The 20335-nt window shown below is 44.7% G+C and overlaps 1 protein-coding gene across 2 annotated transcripts in view; it reads left to right on the top strand.

Moving 5' to 3' along the window:
* Positions 1-15026, top strand: part of LOC130117644 (acidic leucine-rich nuclear phosphoprotein 32 family member E-like) — a 28907-nt gene extending 13881 nt beyond the window's left edge. The window contains exons 5-7 of one of the 2 annotated variants that reach the window (XM_056285778.1): positions 3555-3685; positions 12193-12259; positions 13555-15026. In XM_056285778.1, the coding sequence (XP_056141753.1) occupies positions 3555-3685; positions 12193-12259; positions 13555-13634 (278 nt within the window). In that variant the 3' untranslated portion in view covers positions 13635-15026. Of the gene's footprint in view, positions 1-3553; positions 3686-12192; positions 12260-13554 lie in introns of both variants that reach the window. The other variant, XM_056285779.1, reaches the window with a different exon arrangement.
* The last annotated feature ends 5309 nt before the right edge of the window (positions 15027-20335 follow it).

Here is a 20335-nt window from a genome sequence, read left to right on the forward strand (position 1 = left end):
TTGGAGACAGATATGGTGGCTCCAGCAATGGGTAGTGAGCAAATTTTCAAAGTTTTCCAGTGTAGACTTGGTGCCAATGAGGAGTAGCTCAGTTTTACGACTGTCCATATCTATAAATCATGGAGACAAGCAATGAGGGTACTGGAGGAGATAGTAGAAGTAGGCTTAGAGGACACATAACGCTGTGTATCATCAGCATAACATTGAAAAAGTGGTACCATAGTGCTGGAAGATGTTGCCAAGGAGGAGGTAAATAATAAACAGGAGTGACTCAAACACTGAACCCTGTGGAACTCCATGATGAACTATGAAGCTTTCTCACCGGTAATTCTGAATCTGTGCAAAATGTGTCCTGTCTGTAAAGTAGGAAGCAAACCACTGATACACAGTGCCCCCAACTCCAGTGCTTGCCCGACGATCCATGAGGAGCTGATGGGATACAGTATCAAAGGCTGTAGTGAGGTCAAGGAGGATGAGGATAGAGAGTAGACTGGGATCAAGTGCACAAAGGAGGTCGTTGGTGATCTTAACTAAGGCTGTTTCTGTGCTATGTTTGGGGCAAAAGCCAGATTGGAATTGTTCAAAGAGATGATTGTTATCGAGGTAGATTTGGAGTTGAGATGCAACTACCCTCTCAAGAATTTTGGAGATGAATGGTAAATTGGAAAAAAGCTGTTCATTCATGCAAGGTATTTTGGTTAATACTGATTTGAAAAAATAACGGAAGGCATTTCTTGCTAATGGAGGACTGTCTACGATAATCTACGATTATCTTACTTTTAGATGCTGAATGAACACCCCAAAAAATTGTAGATATGAAGTTTCACAGCCTTAGATTAGCAGTCTATGGAGAAATGCCTCTTACAGCACAACTTTTGACGCTCCCTGCAGGTTGAAATGCCTTTTGACTTCAAAACCGAGGGAAATGTTGATCCCCTGCATTACTCAGAGCTGTCCACTTGTCATGGGATTACCCAAAACACATGTTAATGCCAGGTCTAAACAGGGCCATAAAGAAGCAGTCAAAAGAAGTGGGTTTATATTTTTCACTTGCTGTTCTGTAGCTCTCAGCTCATGGAGGAAACAGGTTGAAATACAGTAAGAGCAGAGAGATTGCTCCCTCTAGTGGCCATCATGTATTTATCACTAATTAAAATGTTGGAGAGGTTCAGCTTCAAATTTTGAGCTACTGAAATAGTGTGAATGCACTTAATGCATCCTCAATGCGTTTTGAGATCCGATCGCTCAGGCCACATTTGGAGGTGGCATGGGATGCATTTGTCCACATTGTATTTGAAGTGTAAAGGCACATGTCCCTGGCCGCATTGAAGGACCACCTAGTCAACTGACGTCCTCTGCATAAGCAATAAAAATAATATCCAATAGAAAAAATATCCTGTGTGATTCTGCCGAGCGCAGCTGAACTGTCAGAGGTGATGGACCAAATCCAAACTGAATTGCAGGTAACACAAGCTGTCTACCTGGCGCTTGTTTCACCAAAGCCTTCTTGGGTTTTTTTTTTTTTTTCACCTCGCCTGTAATTTCTGACACACATCAGACCCATAACTGGAAGAGCCCCCGCCTGCTTGCACATTCAAGTTCAACTTCAGGTTATTTATCCACTGTAGCACAGAGCCCAACCCTCTCAAGCCTGCTGGAATAATTAAATAATCTGAGCCTGAACCGACGTGATTGGGTCAAGCCTGACAGGTTTTAAGTTGAGAATTACAAACTGCCAGTATTCAGACGTTTACATTTCCCACATAAATTTTTTTCCTGATTTTTGTTGTTGCATTTTCCGCCTTTATTTGATAGTGATAGTTGAGAGAGAGAGACAGGAAAGGCAGGGGACAGAGAGGGGATGACATGCAGCAAAGGGGCCGGATTCGAACCCAGGCTGCTGCGGTAAGCACTTAGCATTATGTGGTATGAGCTCTGCCAGGTGAGCCACCAGGGTGCACCCACATAACGAGTTTTAAGAATGAGTTTCAACTTTAGCTGTGTATTTTGAGCACAAAATGAAAGAAGACAGTCAGCCTGACACTCCTAATTCACAGTTAATTTTCAGATTACTTGGCATGACATGCATTTGCTGTGTCCATGCCATTGTAATAATGTGAAATTATTTACCCACAATAGACTATTTCTTAAATGCAATATATCAGGTCAGGGGTCTGAAGGCTTTCAGATGGATCTACATCATCAGAATCTACTACTACTACTCTCGGCTGTTCCCGTTAGAGTCGCCACAGCAGATCATCCATTTCCATCTCTTCCTGTTCTACATTATCAGAATATTAACGTTTATTTACACAGCACTTTTTAAAAACCTGTTGTGCTTTACAACAAAGCGGAATGGAAATAAAAGAAAAGTGCAGTTGAGATATGGGATGATTTATTTCTTTAAGAGCACTTCAAATTTTGTATGACAACATGACAGTGCATTAAAATGAGGCTCAAGTGAGCAAGGTTAAATGCCTGTTGCTTTGACTGCTCTCCTTGCCTTCCTGTATTATGTTTATTTACTTGTTTATTTATGTTATTGTGATGCGTCTGTGCCATGGAGAGGGTTCGAGATGAAGGTGGACGCATTTTTTTTTCTTTTTTTCTTTTTTTTTTTGGGACCCCCCCCCCCTTTCTCCCCAGTTGTACTTCCAAGCTGTCCCAGTCACTGCTCCACTCCTGCTGATCCGGGGAGGGCTGCAGGCTACCACATGCCTCCTCCAATACATGTGGAGTCACCAGCTGCTTCTTTTCACCTGAAAGTGAGGAGTTTCACGAGGGGGATGTAGCACGTGGGAGGATCATTCTATCCCCCCCAGTCCCCCCTCCTCCCCCAACCGGCACCCCGACCGACCTGAGGAGGCGCTAGTGCAGCGACCAGGACACATACCCACATCCGACTTCCCACCCGCAGACATGGCCGATTGTGTCTGTAGGGACACCCGACCAAACTGGGAGTAACACGGGGATTCGAACCGGCGATTCCCATGTTGGTAGGCAACGGATTAGACTTCTACGCTACCCGGATGCCAGCGGACACGGTTTTAGGCTTTATTTAATTGTCTTTCGTTCCTTCACTTGCATGGGCTGGTGCACTCTGGTGCCGTAGCCGTTTTGTCGCTCTCTCCTTCCAGGGCGTGTGGCTCCCCTTTTCTCTGTCTCCCTTCAGCCCTGTGTTTTGCCCAGGACCCAGTTTCACTGCGGTATATAAGGGACAGGTTGTTAGTTTTGACACGCCTGAGGCTGCTCATTAATCAGCCTCCCTATCGCGTCTGCTCTCGTGCGAGCCCCGCTCCCTCTCTCCGCTTGCAGCTGAGGCTAAACCACACCGCCCTACCACATTGATGTACATGTTTATTTGCATATAGAGTGGGAAAGTGAGATCCGATCACAAGTCACATGAGACACATGTGGAGACACATTCTAATGCCAGGTGTGAACTGACGTACTTTGAGCTGTCCATTTGTGATTGGGTCACCCAAGAAGCATGTTAATACCAGGTCTCAACAGGGTCTATGTAACTAATGTCTTGACTTTCTTCCTGTCCTCAGATGATGATGATGATGATGATGATGAGGCAGCTGGTCCTCCTGGAGATGGAGATGAGGATAACGAAGAGGAGGATGATGAGGAAGATGAGGAAGAGGTTGGTCTGTCCTATCTGATGAAGGAAGGCATTCAGGTGAGTTATTAAAAACATCTGATCTGATTGACTCTCATAGGTGATTTAGTTCTCATGAGTGATTTGATTTGTCTTTGGGCTTTGGCAGGTGTGGGTCTGTGTGTATGAGTCCAGAATAACGATGCAAGTTTAGATTTAATCCTGTCAAGTTGCGCACTCATCTTTCCTCTCCTTGTATCCTTTCATTGACTCCTGGTTGCTGGTTGCAGGAAAGACCTAAAAGCCTTTCCTCTTCCAGATCTACCTTAATCCATAGACTTTCTGTTAACATGACTTATATTGATTTGTGCCACCATCTCGTTATGATTTGAATCCCCCACTTGCATAACTGCTGGTGATGTACCTGTTGATTTATGCTTCTGCGTCAAGGTGTCGCCCTCGTTCAGCTGTAGGCATCTGAGTAGTTACACAGAGGGCTTTGCTTTTGCCTATGCGCACCTCCTCAAAAATGTAACTGCGTGAAAAGGCTACATGGGCTAAGTGGACACTGCAAGAGCTGTGATTGATTTATTTGGCCAGCTTTGTATTTCCTACTACGCCTTTTTGGTGCCAGCACCTGGCAGTTAATTTTGGTTTTGGGAACGACATGGACCACGTCGATGAACACCTAGCCTAGGTAAAAAAAAAAACATCCACTTGTATGTGACATTTTCCCCAAGCTACGAAAACAGCCAGATGGCTTTAAAATCATGGCGTGAGACTGCCCAAAACATGAGATTGGAAACCAGCAATTTTATCTGTAATGGAAGAACCAATGGGACAAGTTTGTGCAAGTACAGAAGAGAAGTAGGGATGCAGCAAGGAAGAAAATACCTGCCCTGTATTGTTTGCTCTCCCCGTGTCAAAAAGAGACATACAGTCCAGTTACGACCAAGGAAGCTGATAATAGAGCCCAACTTTCCAACCATCCCTTTGTCTGCCCAAATATATTTACTTGGCACTAGCTTTGTTGCATGATATTCACTATATGATCCTATCCAAGAAAATTAAACCTGAGAAAAGCGTTAAAGAAATTTAGCAGCTTGAGTACTATTAATTACTTCAACATCTGAGAGTTGGGCTGACTTTACCTTCAGTCTGGAATGCACATATAGCTTTTTTCTTCTTGTACATCATTCCCAATTCTAAATTGTCCATGAAAAATTGAAAGTTTCAATTTTTGTTTTGTATACTAAACATGGTATTTCATCAGATCAAACTATGCAGTAAGATGTCGTTTATAGGTAAATGGATAAAACGGGCGATGAAGAGATTTGATAGGGATCACATGAGGATTTAGTAGTAAAAGGCAGGTTCAGTATACGTTTGAAAGTCATGTGACAGCTTTCATTGAAAAGATATTGGGATGATAGGTTCGGCATGAGTAAGCCTTGGCTAGTGAGTGTACTGCCAAAGCGTAGTCCCAGGGGTGACTGGAAGTATACCATCAGGTGGTTGGTTGCACAATCTAATAACAATCATTACATTTATATAGCGCTTTTCTAGACACCCAAAGCACTTCACATTGAAGGGGGAATCTCAGTTCAACCACCAACAATGTGTAGCACCCACCTGGGTGATGCACGGAAGCCATTTTGCGCCAAAACGCTCACCACACATCAGCTTGAGGTGGAGAGAGAAGAATCATTGAGCCAATGACATGGCTCTCTTTACATTACATGGCAGCTCTTGTCAATCTGGACTTTGATGTATGACGAGAGTCCAGGGTGTCCAGAATATTTGTGCCTCCTGCCTCCAGTCTTCCCCAATCTCCTGGCTGGGGCAACCCTGAAGTGTCGGTCTGTGAAATGTTCTAAGGATGCGTTGCCTTTGCCTCTGGCTCTTGAGTTTGAGTAGTTGTAAATCTGCTCTCCCTCATCAAGACCTGCCCCTCCTGTGTGAACAGGGATGTTGTAAAATCCCTGGCATAGACATGGAGCGGATACAATACCGTGATAATACAATCTGACAACGACAGCAGTAAATACTGTAATGGATTTCACGGTTTCCCCTGGAATAGTTGGTTGGGTGGGTGGGTTTGTGGAAGGGCCGGTGTCTGCGAGCACATTGTGGCATGGTGTGCAGTTTTAACTAAAACGCTGGTTCTCAACCTTTTCAAGTTGCGACCCCTCCCAGAATAATCAGGTTGGTGTTTGCGACCCACCATAGCGCTGGGACATTTAACTCACGACACCCCGATGCAAACGCATATTTATCGCTAATAAACTGTCTGTCTGCCCAAGATTGTTCAGGAATAACTCATGAAAGCCACCATACTCACACAGGACGACCATTGCTGTGCCCACAGATAAAAAAAAAACCAAAAACAAACTAATTCGATTCTGGCTTTAAAAAGTGCAGTCCCTGTTCTGGTGTAATACCCCCACCAACCACAATGTGGGTTGCAATGGCAGAGTGGAGCTGTTCGTCCGGTCGCCACAGGAAGCGTGTGTGTGTGTGTGTGTGTGCGCGCGCGCGCGCGCATAGCCTTAAATTTTCTCAACAAACGCTAATCCAAACAACTTCACACTAGATGCCACACTTAGGTCTTCAACAATACACCTGCCAATTGTGAAGTCGATCAGATGAACGGTTGTCAAGAAAAATCGATGGACAGACATACATACGGACAGAGATTCCTTCCATTATTGTATGATTAGTGTTTTTAGATTTATTGAAGGAACGGCCAGTGACTTCTTGGATAGGCTCCAGCATCCCCCGACCCCAGTTGGGGTAAGCGGCTTGGATAATGGGTGGATGGATGAAGTAACGGCACCTCATGTTGCCGCACACTTTGACTCTCACAAATACATTCGGTAAAATCTATTCTAAGACAGATTATATCACTGACACAGATGATATATTGTAAAAACCATTCCCCAGTCTAAAATATGTTATTTTATTTTTTTCCCACAGCACAGTGGAACTGCCGCCGTGGGCTAGGTGTCATTATGGTCACCCACAATTGTCCTACTTAATGTTAGTCTTTGATACATCGACTATATACATCAACCTTGTGTTCTGGATATATCGCAATCGCCAGTTGTTGGGCTAACGGTGGCCGGAAGAAAAATGTTGACATACAGTGCTGCTTGAAAGTTTGTGAACCCTCCAGACATGGTCACTGTATTTTTAAAAAAAACATTAAAATAAGCTTATTACACATACATCCAAATCCCAATTTGTAAAGCACACCTTCCAAATAATGGACACACACACAAAAAGAGATATATTTTCATTATTTAATTCAACAAAGGTAGTTTATTTCACAAAAACTGAAAATTTAACATGTGTAAAAGTATGTGAACCCTTGTATTAGTAGCTTGTGGCTCCTCCTTTTGCAGCCATTACTTCAACCAAACGTCTTCTGTAACCACTAACCAGTCTCTCGCATCTGCTTATGGGGATTTTTGCCCACTCCTCCTTGCAGAACTCAGCCAGTTGAGAGAGGTTGGAGGGACATCTGGTATGTACCAACTTCTTCAGGTCTCGCCACAACATTTCAATTGGATTAAGATCCGGACTTAGACTGGGCCTATCCAGAGTACGAATCCTCTTTCTCTGAAGCCATTCCTTTGTAGTGTTGCTGGAATGCTTTGGGTAATTGTCTTGGTGCATAATCCATTTTCGTCCCAGCTTCAACTCCCTGACTGATGGCAGGAGATTCTGGTCAAGAATTTGTTGATATGCCGGAGAATTCATGGTTCCTTGGATAATATGGAGTCGTCCAGGTCCAGAAGCAGAAAAGCAGCCCCAGACCTTCACATTTCCACCACCATGCTTCACTGTTGGGAGGAGGTTCTTTTCTTCATATGCAGTGTTGGCTTTTCTCCAAACATGTTGGTTTTGATTGTGACCAAATAATTATATTTTGGACTCGTCTGTCCAGAGAATGGACTTCCAGAAGGTCTCTGGTTTGTCCAAGTGCTCTCTGGCAAAGTTGAAACGGGCAGCTTTGTTCTTTTTTGAGAGCAGAGTTTTCCTTCTAGCAACCCTCCCATGAATGTCATGGCTATTCAATTTTCGGCTGATTGTAGACGCATGCACATTTGTCCCAGATGCTATCAGAGAGGTCTGCAACTCTCTAGAGGTGATGTGTGGGTTGGTCTTTACCTGGTTTATTATTTTTCTGGTGCTTCTGGGTGATAGTTTTGATGGGCGTCCACTTCTAGGCAGAGTTGCTGTCATGTTGAAGGCCGTCCATTTGTAAATTATTTGTCTTACAGTGGATGGATGGAGCTGGAATCTTTTGGAGATGGTCTTATATCCCTCCCCAGACTGATGGGCTATCACTACCCTCTTCTTTATGTCCTCGGATATCTCCTTTGCTCTCGGCATTGTTGATTTGTATGGGACCACAGTGGTTTGGTTGGTTTCCTCTCTCTTTTAATTAGTGCAGGCCAAACCCTTTCCCAAGGATGTCTCATTTCATTGGTCTGCTTAAATGATTAATTAAGCACCCAAATGTGTTTCACCCGAGTCTGTTACCTGCTTGACTTAACCAACGCAGCTGGGGGTTCACTTACTTTTGCACATACCCTAATTCCATGTTTCATGTAGTTTTTGGGCTACTTAAACAAGTCCCACTAAACAAGTACATGCAACTGATAAACATATATCTGACATTTCATACATAAAAACTGGTGATGATAGAATAAGAAAATCATGGTAAAACAACAGAAAAATCTAAACTGCTCAAGGGGTTCACATACTTTCAAGCAGCACTGTATCTCCCGACCTTAATTGCAACTTCTCTTTTTTTTGGATGAAAATTGGCACAAACACATCTCGGGGCCTAACTAGTCAATCACTGGCGTCTTGCCCCTGATGCTTTATACTTTATTCATTCAGACTATTTGCACTCTTGTATTTGTGTAGTTGCTGCATATTGTACATAGATATTTATTCCGATTTACCTTCTGTGTACTCCTGGACTTTTTTACTTTTTTATTTTTATTGTATTTAATTTTATTCTTAATTTATTGTTGCCCCACTTCTCTTTTGTTGCACAGTTTTAGGAGTTTGCCCAAAAAAAACCCCATCTCTCTGCTCATTGTACTTGTACATGAAGTATATGATGAATAAACCGTTGAATCTTGCTTGTTGAGCTGTGCCTGACAGATCCTGATCACATCAGCTTGTTTAGATCAGTTAACCAGGCTGAAGCAATAGCCAAAACCATGTTAAAAAGCAGTTTTCCATCTTTGGTATTTTGGGATTTTCCGCTGGCAGTCGGTCAGGCGCCTCTCTTATAAACATCTGGGTGAAACCCTGGATGTTCTTTACATGCTTTGAAAGGGATGCATGAAATTACAATGAAGGGGGAAAGCAGCCTCCTCAACAGTCATACGAGGGATGAGGATTTCTATTCGAGGAAGGTCAGCTTGAGAGGGCAGCCTCGGTTTTTATTCAAGCAGTATGTACCCAAACTTGTTCTCCTTGAAGATGCCTCCATATACCATATAATCATTTGCGATGGCTTCCCGCTGAGCTGCTGAAGGTCGCTGAAGGAATTCACGCTGGAGAGTTTTCCACAGGGCTTTACACACTTCCCTAACAATGGCTGAGGCGGTACATAAGCCAGTTCTGTAGGTTTGGGCAACAGCCTGTTGAATGCATTCCTGATGGTGACTGCTAATCTCTGCATAAGATCAATAGAAGCAATGTGAATGGATTTGTGAGAGATGTGTGAAAGGTGAATGGGCGGTGTACTAACTCACTTCCTCATCCATCTCTTGCATTTAGCGGACATGCTGAGTTACCTGTCCTCCTGCCTCAATATGGTCAGTGGTCTCGCGGACCATCTCCTCTTCCAACATAACTTTCTCCTTAATAATGCCAATGAAATTAGTTCTTTTTGGTCATCTAGCAAAGCCACTTCCCTGCACTCTTGCCAGTGACTGAGAGAATGTAAACACCATTACTTGGGGTTTTTCTTATCATTTGCCGTCTAGTTTTGCAACGGTGCTTCAACAGCCTGGGTTATGTCAACACAAAAGTATAAATCAGTCACTGCGCCCTCAACACAGAAGCATAAGTGACTCCTTACACTAATTTAACATTTAACAGGACACACACTCCTGGCCATGATAATCCTGTTTCAGAATCAGAATCATGTTTATTGGCCGTGTAGGTTTGCAAAAACATGGAATTTGACTCCAGTTTCGTGGCGCTCTCAGTGTACTTAACATAGAATAACAACACAACAACACAATAATCTTCAGATATACACACAAGGATTGCATTGACTTATACAGGCGAAATAAGAGGTGATAGGGTGCAATGGTGCAGAGAGTATATGCACACTGTACAGTATATATACAAAATGGTTGGATTTATTGACGATGTTAAGCGTTCATTTGAATGACAGCCTGCGGAAATAAAGTGTTTTTGTATGTGGTTGTTTTGGGGTACAGGGCTCTGTAGCGCCTACCAGAGGGGAGGAGTTGGAACAGGTTGTGACCAGGGTGTGATGGGTCTGCAGTGATGTTGCCTGTTTGTTTCCTGAGTCTGGAGGCGTATAAGTCCTGAATGGAGGGCAGGTTGGCACCAGTGATTTTCTCTGCAGACTTAACTGTCTGTTGTAGTCTGACCCTGTCCTGTTTGGTGGCCGATCCAAACCAGACAGTGATGGATGTGCAGAGGATAGACTGGATTATTGCAGTGTTGAACTGAAATCAGCAGTTCCTGAGGCAGGTTCTTGAGCTGGCGGAGAAAGTACATCCTCTGCTGGGCCTTTTCAATGATTGTGCCTTTGATGGATACCCACCTTGGGTCCTGGGAGATTGTAGAACCCAGAAATCTATAGGTTTTCCCCACAGACACCGTGCTGTTGAGTATGGTGAGGGGGGGGCAGTGATGGGGGGCTTCTCCTGAAGTCCACTGTCTTCTCCACTATTTTGAGCGTGAGTTTAGCATTAGTATTAGTACTACTCAGTGCCTGTTGGTGAATCTATCGCTGACTGCCTTGTAATTTGCTTTGGATGAAAGCATCTTCTAAATGAGAAATGTTAATAGGTGTGTGTGTGTGTGTGTGTGGGCCATTAACATGAATTGTGCATCAATGTAAATATAACAGAATTCTAACAGTGGGTCAGTAAGTTCTAGTTGCTTAGATGAGGACTTGTTTTTGAGATAGTCCTCATCGACAAAAATTTTAGAATAAAGCCATTTCAAAATGGTGGAATCTCTGTCCTCTCCTGCTCTTTCTGTTTTTTAGTATGACTAAATGAGTGAGAAGCAGATTCTTCCCCCAAGTGGATTGTCTTCCACTGTGCTAGTCTGGTGCCAGCCACAGATATTGAGATTTATCCAGAGGCTGCACCTAAAATAGAGAAAACTTTGCCACCGCAACATTGACGTGCAATCGAGGCTAGTGTTTCATCTGGGAGTGAAGCTGAGACAACATCTAAACCAGAAACGCTCTGTGGACCACACCTTAGAATACAGAGAATATATTTTCGTTTATTCGAGTCCTTAGCATGAGCTTTTCGTGTTTCACCACTCCAAACAAACTGAGCTCATTTGATGCGCTGAACCAGAACACGTGGGTTGTCCCAATCCTGGTTCAGGATAGTGAGTTAAACTTGTTATATTCATAAAAGGGCAGGGAATCTCTTTGAAGACATATTTTTATTTTGTGTCCTGCCATGTTTTATCCTGTCGATGGAAGTGCTTCAGGTGAATTGCGTGTATAAAAGGAGACGAAGGTTTGGGGCACATTTGATCAAGATGGATTCAAGATCGACTTAGTGATGTCAATCTAGTTTTTTAAGCCGCGCCCCCCCCCTTTTTTTTCTCCCCAATTGCACTTGGCCAATTACCCCACTCTTCCGAGCCGTCCTGGTCGCTGCTCCACCCCCTCTGCCGATCCGGGGAGGGCTGCAGACTACCACATGCCTCCTCTGATGCATGTGGAGTCGCCAGCCGCTTCCTTTCACCTGACGGTGCGGAGTTTCGCTAGGGGGATGTAGCATGTGGGAGGATCACGCTATTACCCCCCCCCAGTTCCCCCTCCCCCCGAACAGGCACCCCGACCGACCAGAGGAGGCACTAGTTCAGTGACCAGGACACATACCCACATCCGGCTTCCCACCCGCATACACGGCCAATTGTGTCTGTAGGGACGCCCGACCAAGCCGGAGGTAACACGGGGACTCAATCCAGCAATCCCCATGTTGGTAAGCAATGGAATAGACCGCCATGCCACCCGGACGCCCTCTTCAAGCAGTTTTAAAGTGTACATTTTCCTTCTGTGTACCTTTTCCCAGCACAGTGTAGAGGCAAAGCCAGGCTGCAGGCTGTTGTCCACATTCATCTAAACCACATGCCTTTATTTAGGTGGTCCACGAGCTATAAGATGTGCCTGCTAAATACAGCGGTTCAGTTTTCAGCATTAATTTGATCCGAGTAATTTGTCCAATCAGCTTCCTCTTGAGTTCTGATAGAGGTCAGGAGGTCCTACCTCTGGACCCCCCCCCACCCCCCCGTTCTGTCATGTTAATCAGCCTACTGGTACTTTCTCTCAGGATGAAGAAGATGACGACGACTACGTGGAGGAGGAGGAGGAAGAGGAGGAGGAGGAGGAAGATGGTGGTACGTATCAGTTGACAGTCAGATATTTCTGATTTCTAATCCGGGCTGTTAAATCACAGAAAATCAGAACATTGAGTTTAGACTGTGAATTCAGCCCAAATTCAAAACGATGATGCTGTCGCAGACAAACCTAGAGACCTTGCAAGATTATGGATGTTGAAAATGTCAGTCATTTTACGCTGTGATCTAAAGGGGATGAGGTTTAAGTCAGACATTTGAAGCACTTTCACTGTAGTTTAGACCAGGAGTGTGAGAGGTGTACTACATTTGGTTTTTTTTGTTTTTTTGTTTTTTTGCAGCTGTTCATTTTAGGTCAATTTGTTTTTTTGTTTTGTTTTTTTTAACTGCATATTTGAGGGAAGGATGAAATGCAGGATTTGACATCAAGCACAGTCAAAATAAAAACTTAAGGCTGATATAAAAAGAAGTGTATTTGTTCATATTTAAGTTCATATATAAAGACACAAGATTTTAGCCTTCCTACATTATACTGTTGTTTTGCTGTTGCTAGTAAGACTGATTATTGTTTCTGTTTATGAAACGCTTCGATCAAAGCAACAAAAAACAACATTTGCAAGCCAAAAACCAGTGACCACAGATTTTGGGAGGCAGATCTTGAACATGTGTTGAATTTATGAATTTCAGAGTTGAACTGGATATAGTCCTTGCAGGGCATGGGAGGTGAAGCTGGCTGATTCATATTCTTGTGGATAAAAACACGTGTTGAATATATATTTAATACATATTGCTTTGAATTTGAAAATGCAGATATTTTGAAGTTGTCACGTTTAAAACTGGTTTTGAGTCGTCAGTGTGCTCTGGTGTACATCTGCAGCGCTGCTAGCTAGCTAGGGCTGTGTATTGGTGAGAATCTGGCGATATGATACTCATCATGATACAGGGGTTATGATTCAATATATCGCGATAAATTGCGATACTGTAAGAAAGGCGATATATTGTGGTTTCATAAGCCTGTGTTCTTTGTGCTGATGCTACTTCCTGTCTCAGTTTACGTTGTTGGGTTCGAGTGGAAGTGTCAAATGGCTGAAGACAGATTACAACACTGTTATCTAGCGGTTGTGGGGTTACACACAACACAAAATGTTTGTCACGAACCTTTACATGTAAACAATTAAAAATTGATATAGTGGTTTTGAAAATCGATACAGTATCACAAAAGATGATATCGCAATACTCGAGTGTATCGATATTTTCTTACACCCCTACTGCTAGCTAGTGTTGACGTGTGTGTGTGTGTGTGTGTGTGTGTGTGTTTGTGTATATGTGTGTGTCAGATGAGGATGGAGCAGCCCTACAGGGTGAGAAGAGGAAGAGGGATCAAGAAGATGAAGGAGACGACGACGAAGATGATTAGTTTGACCTCTGACCCCTACAGGTGGTCTTGTTTTGTATTATACTTATTACAAGGGTTTTCTACATATTTTATCCAAAATGTTATTTTTTTTCTCTGTTTTTTTTTTCTTGGTGAAATCGTTCCATACACGACATGTGGAAGTGTTTTGGGTATTTTTAGGTGTTTTTTTTAAACCATGTGAGGTTAAAAACGTTGGCTCCAGATGAGTCGGGTGCTTATTTACTGGTTTGTGTGCTGATCATGGTGGCTGGAAGGATCCAAAGATTACCAGCCTTCATCTCTTCATAACCATCTCCATAGCTCTTTACCACTGTCACGTGACTCTTCTCAGCCTTTCAGATGGTCAGAATGTACAGAACTTCAAATCGTCTGCAAAACCCTGTTTATTTGTCCATAACCAAGGGGGAGGGGGGGTGAAATTTACCTGAATCTTTCCACTTGAACTGCAATAATTCATCAATCTCCCAACAACCCCGATGTCCCGATGTGTAAGTCGGTACAGTGGAGGTGTCGTCTGCCAGGCGTATCCACCACTGCCTTCTGGCTTCCTCCACCTAATGGACCATTCCCCCAAACCAAAGTTTGTTTGAGTAGAAAAGCTTACCAGACATGGACAAACATTTCCCATCAGTAATGGAAGAGCTAAGTCCATAGCGTTAGTGGTTGTGTGAGGAAGGGCCTCCGGCATAAAATTTTTTGCTAAATCATTATGTGAATTGACAAGACCACATCAAATCCGCTGTGGCGACCCCTGGGAAACGGAAAAAGCTGAAAGAAGAAGAGTGGAAGAGCTGAGTGAGATGAAATCGGTTTGTTTTTTATGGTTGTTGTTAGTTTTCTTTAAACTTTGCTCAGTGGACTTTACATGTGTAGCCCTGTTAGAACAGCCGGCCGACTGCTGCGTCCTGATAGGATAAAAGACTTGAGAGTCTGGAAAATGTTTTTCTGTGTCTGCAAAGTCGCTGTACTCCAGCAGTTACTTTCCCAGCTAACCAACATTTTCTACTCTAAATTTCTAGTTTGTAGACTCTGGTTCATTTGATTTTCTGTGCTGTAGCTGACTTTAATGAACAGCTGAGAGTCTAATGACCAGTTTCTGTCACAGCCCTTCTAGAGTAAGGGGGCTCTGATCGGTCCTGGTCTGGGTTTTGTTGCTTCATAGATTTTTAAGATGGTTTCTGTGACATGTTAATACGAGTTGATCCATAGTTCCCCTTTAGAATCTACTCTGCTTCATTCTCTGCTGTGTTGTCTTTTAAAAATCAAGTGCAGCTGAGGAGGGAACGAACCCACCACTGAAAATGGGTTTATTTTTTTAGTTTTGTCCTCTTCCGAGTCCTGTGTGGAGTTTGTGCTGTAATGTAATGTGTTTTTCAATAAAAGAAGAATAAACTCTGACTGTGATCTGTTCCATCTAGTTACCATCTAGTTAACACACGTTGTGTTGTGGTCCTGCGCCTCCATCGCTCTCTGTTTGTCCAATAGAAGACCAGCCTGTCTTCGAGAATTTCCATTCCATCCCGTTATCCGAACCGCTTATCCGATTCCCAGGGTCGCGGGGATGCCGGAGCCTATCCCAGCAGTCATTGGGCGGCAGGCGCGGAGACACCCTGGACAGGCCGCCGGGCCACCACACAGGGCCGACATACCAGTGGCACCCCTAAGGGGTGGCCACGGCCACCCTGATACTATCCCTGCCCCCCCTCTCCCCGCTGGCCCCCCAGCCACGAGTCGCATATGCAGAATATGCTTCTATCTGATATTTTACATAAGGTGCTGTTCATGGTGTGCCACCCCAAGATTTTCAGTGGCTCCATTTAGCCACCCCTATGAAACATTTCTGGGGGCGCCACTGCAACACACACACACACATTCATACCTAGGGGCAGTTTAGTAAGGCCGATTCACCTGACCTACGTGTCTGAGCTGTAGGGGGAAACCCACGTAGACAAGGATTTCATTCAGTAGAAATGGGCAGTAAAAGTGACAGTGGGTACTATAATTTCTTGACTGGTCACCTTTCTAACATCTGTTAAATCCTTAATTGAAGGTTAACAGCACTTTTTTTGTTCTTATTGCCAGAATGAAGTCTGGAAAAGAGTGATCTGAATGCCGGCAGTGTTTTACAGGTAGGGCTTTAGAAAGCAGTTGGACATCAGGTGGCGGCACAGGTCAGCAGAATATATGGCAGACCTGCGCCGGAAATGAACCTCATTTCCTGCTTGGAAGCCGGAACCCTCTGATACCGTGACGCACACACGGCTGGTTGTGTAACGGGGTGGATAATTTGGTGCGACAGTTTCTACATCGGCCACTAGAGGGCGATAGAGGTTTTGGACATCAATCGCTGTCTTGATGAACAGCCGAGTGATAATTTCAGGCTTGGGGGGGAAAACGGGTTTTAAACGAGCTCAAAGTTGAGTGAAAGGACGCAGAAGTGAGATTTCAGGGTGCTCCAGATGCAGGATCCAGATCCAGATCAAAACACGGTCTACGCTGTTGGAATGATTACAGACCAAATGCCTTTCAATGCAAATGACCGCCTAAATCCAGCCATGTCTCTGGATTACCTGTAACATACAAGCGTAGCTCAGTGGGAAGAGGTAGTAGACACTCATAGTGTGCTGCTTAAATGTTGCTTTGTGGGTTTTAAAGTACTGTGTATAAGAAAATACGAGTATAATACCCATCATTCCTCGTGCCCGTATCACTACTTGTTGTTGCCCCCCCTGTTTGCGTATCAGACTCTGCCTGCGCCGTTTTCTTGTCGTGACCTTGCTGTGATCTGCTGCAGCTGGTGTAAGCCTCCCATAATCCTGCTGTTCCCTGATCTGTCTCAACATCCTTTTAATACGACACAATCCTGGACTGCTTGACAACAAAAGATAGGTCAGTACAGATTATCCCGAAATCCAAAAAGCAGCGGTGGAAACCTATCTGCCCCGATGGCCGCGTGGCACCACAACACAACCCTGACGCACAGGGTGCCGGGGGGCCGCGCGCTGCTGAGCCCTCACCAGGAAAATACGACGAGACACTTCCTGTGTGCCTTCTCGAGCAATCGCACGCACGTACACCGTGTCACCCCATACTTGTGGGGGACCCCTCCCCACTGACCACATTCATTCCTGAGCTCGTAACCCCAACCATCATAACCTGAACCCTTCCCATAACCTAATCCTAAAACCAAGCCCTAACCCTAAAATGGAGCCTTCCCCTCATGGGGACCCATGAAATGTCCCCACGAGGTAGGTGGTTTCAGGTTTTTCTGTTCTAATGGGGACATCTGGTCCCCTGTTGGAATAGAAAAACCTGGTACACACACACACACACACGCACAACCCTCCACCTCTGTTAGCTGACTAATCCCTACTCCCCCACACCTTACATGGACTCTCGGTCTCGCGGAGGGAGTGACCTTTGTTGCTCTGCAGCTGCCTCTCGTCTGCCCGTCTGTGTGCACCTTTTAGTGCGCTGGTTCGTATGTTCTCTCGCATGCAGCGTACTGGTTGTGACACTTTGCTCAACATGCGGTGTTGTGGAGACGTCGGCTGACGACACACGACACAACACAGCGTAACACAACTGTGTGTGTGTGTCTCTCTCTCCCTCTCTACCTGTCTGTCTGTCTGCCAGGCTGCACGCCAAGTACCGATGTCTCGTTTACTGGCGGTGACCTCATCTGAAAAGCATCGCCTCTCCCCGGGCTTTAAGGCTGTGGCTTTGAACGTGGGACGTTGCTTTTCAAGATCAGCTTTCTTGCACGGGTCCAGGGAAAGGCACAACTTCGCCAGGACGCGGACGGGGACTACTGCTCAAGTACACAACCGCACAACTGCAGCCGCAACACCGAGTGACCTTCTTATGAACTATCCATAACCGGTTCAGTGGGACTGGATGTCTTCTAGAGCTTAAGACCCCCCCGCGTGGCTTGCAGTTCCCATAGCAACTGTGTTAAGCTGTCTTTAAGACCACTGCTGACACAGCAACACTGCCATACACACACACACACAGACGCACACACAGAGGATTTGTTTGGTATTTGTGTTGTATTTAAGTCATGCTGAAGTGTCTCTGAGTAGACAGTGATCCCCCGGATAAAAAAAGTTAAGATGAAATCCAGAAACTAAACCAAATGTCCCTCCTCCAGTAGGGCCATTACATCCTTCTGTCGCTTCTCCATCATCCGCGACCGTTCGAGGGCCACAGGAACATTTGCTGCATCTATCGGTTGTTTGTGGCTCTGCTGGTCTGGCAGTATAAGTTACTTCTGCTGTCCGTCTCCAAGGGTTTTCAAAGCGTTTCGGTTCAGTAGATTGAAAATGTGGACGTTTCAGTGGTTCTCGGCTAGTGCTTTGCCGGGTCACAGTGTTGCTGAATTTCGAGGCGAAAAGCACCGAGTCTGGGTTCCTAAACACACAGGGAAGAGGCGGCAGCGCTCGCTTGACAAGCAAATCAGGGAAGCTGATTTGGGTGGAAGCGGCCGGGCAGAGGAGCAAACAACGCACACATGCAAATCACAGACAAATGAGCCTGGCCAAAGAATCTGACACGAAGAGACAGAACATGCTTGAACTTTGACCTCTCCCTCCACCGTACAAGCTTTCGGTGGGTTTTTTGGATCATTTTTCATCCCCAGTCCTTCGCCGATTCAGGTGCGTCATCTCCAGTTTGCCTCCGTTCTGCAGGGAAATAGATGCAAACTGGAGAAGGAGTTTGCATGCTCTGACTTTGCATGTGATCTGACACCGGGCCAGAGGGGAACCCGAGAGAACCATAACAACCTGGTTCTGGATCTGATGGTCAATAAGGAGGATAATAAGGGTGCTTTTATTGTCATTGCAGAACATGTCCTTCATGAAAGCTAATGAAATGAGGTACTCCAAGAAAGAAAGCCCAAACATAAAATACCCTATCTATCTATCTATCTATCTATCTATCTATCTATCTATCTATCTATCTATCTATCTATCTATCTATCTATCTATCTATCTATCTATCTATCTATCTACCAAGATGTTAGCAGCAGCAGATCCTTAAAGTCCTGTGAGTTGTGAGGTGGGCCCTCCATGGATCGGACTTGTTTTCCACCACATCCCACAGATGCTCGATCGGAATGAGATCTGGGGAATTTGGAGGCCAAGGCAACACCTTGAACTGTCACGTTCCTCGAATCATTCCTGAACAATTTTTTGCAGTGTGGCAGGGCACATTATCCTGCTGAAAGAGGCCACTGCCATCAAGGGAATACCGTTGCCATGAAACAATGTGTGGGTAGGTGATACGTGTCAAAGTAACATCCATATGAATCCCAGGATCCAAGGTTTCCTACCAGAACATTGCCCAGAGAACCACACTGCCTCTGCCGGCTTGCCTTCTTCCCTTAGTGCATCCTGGTGCCATCTCTTCCCCAGGTAAATGAAGCACATGCACCTGGCTGTCCACATGGTGTAAAAGAAAACGTGATTCATCAGACCAGGCCACCTTCTTCCACTGCTCCATGGTCCAGTTCTGATGCTCATGTGCCCATTTTAGGTGCTTTCGTCAGTGGACAGGGGTCATCATGGGCACTCTGACCGGTGATGCAGTGTGTTCTGACACCTGTCTATCATAGCCAGCATTCACTTTTTCAGCAATTTGAGCTACAGTAGCTCTTCTGATGGGCTAGCCTTCCCTCCCCATGCACATCAATGAGCCTTGGGCGCCCATGACCTTGTCGCCAGCTCACCAGTTGTCATTCCTTGGGCCACTTTTGGTAGGTACTGACCACTGCATACTGGGAACACCCCGCAAGACCTGCCATTTTGGAGATGCTGTGACCCAGTCATCTAGCCATCACAGTTTGCCCCTTATCAAATTGCTCAGATCCTTATGGTTGCCCATTTATCCTGCTCCCAACACATCAACTTCAAGAACTGACTGTTCACCTGCTGCCTAATATATCCTACCCCTGTATAACTTGGAACTGTAACGAGATGATGTTATTCAGTGGTTTTAATGTTTTGGCTGATCGTGTATATATATATTAAAAAAATAAAATATATACACTACCGTTCAAAAGTTTGGGATCACCCAAACAATTTCGTGTTTTCCATGAAAAGTCACACTTATTCACCACCATATGTTGTGAAATGAATAGAAAATAGAGTCAAGACATTGACAAGGTTAGAAATAATGATTTGTATTTGAAATAAGATTTTTTTTACATCAAACTTTGCTTTCGTCAAAGAATCCTCCATTTGCAGCAATTACAGCATTGCAGACCTTTGGCATTCTAGCTGTTAATTTGTTGAGGTAATCTGGAGAAATTGCACCCCACGCTTCCAGAAGCAGCTCCCACAAGTTGGATTGGTTGGATGGGCACTTCTTTGAGCAGATTGAGTTTCTGGAGCATCACATTTGTGGGGTCAATTAAACGCTCAAAATGGCCAGAAAAAGAGAACTTTCATCTGAAACTCGACAGTCTATTCTTGTTCTTAGAAATGAAGGCTATTCCATGCGAGAAATTGCTAAGAAATTGAAGATTTCCTACACCGGTGTGTACTACTCCCTTCAGAGGACAGCACAAACAGGCTCTAACAGGTACTATTTAATGAAGATGCCAGTTGGGGACCTGTGAGGCGTCTGTTTCTCAAACTAGAGACTCTAATGTACTTATCTTCTTGCTCAGTTGTGCAACGCGGCCTCCCACTTCTTTTTCT

Source organism: Lampris incognitus, chromosome 9 (assembly GCF_029633865.1).
Source record: "Lampris incognitus isolate fLamInc1 chromosome 9, fLamInc1.hap2, whole genome shotgun sequence".
Classification (NCBI taxonomy): domain Eukaryota; kingdom Metazoa; phylum Chordata; class Actinopteri; order Lampriformes; family Lampridae; genus Lampris; species Lampris incognitus.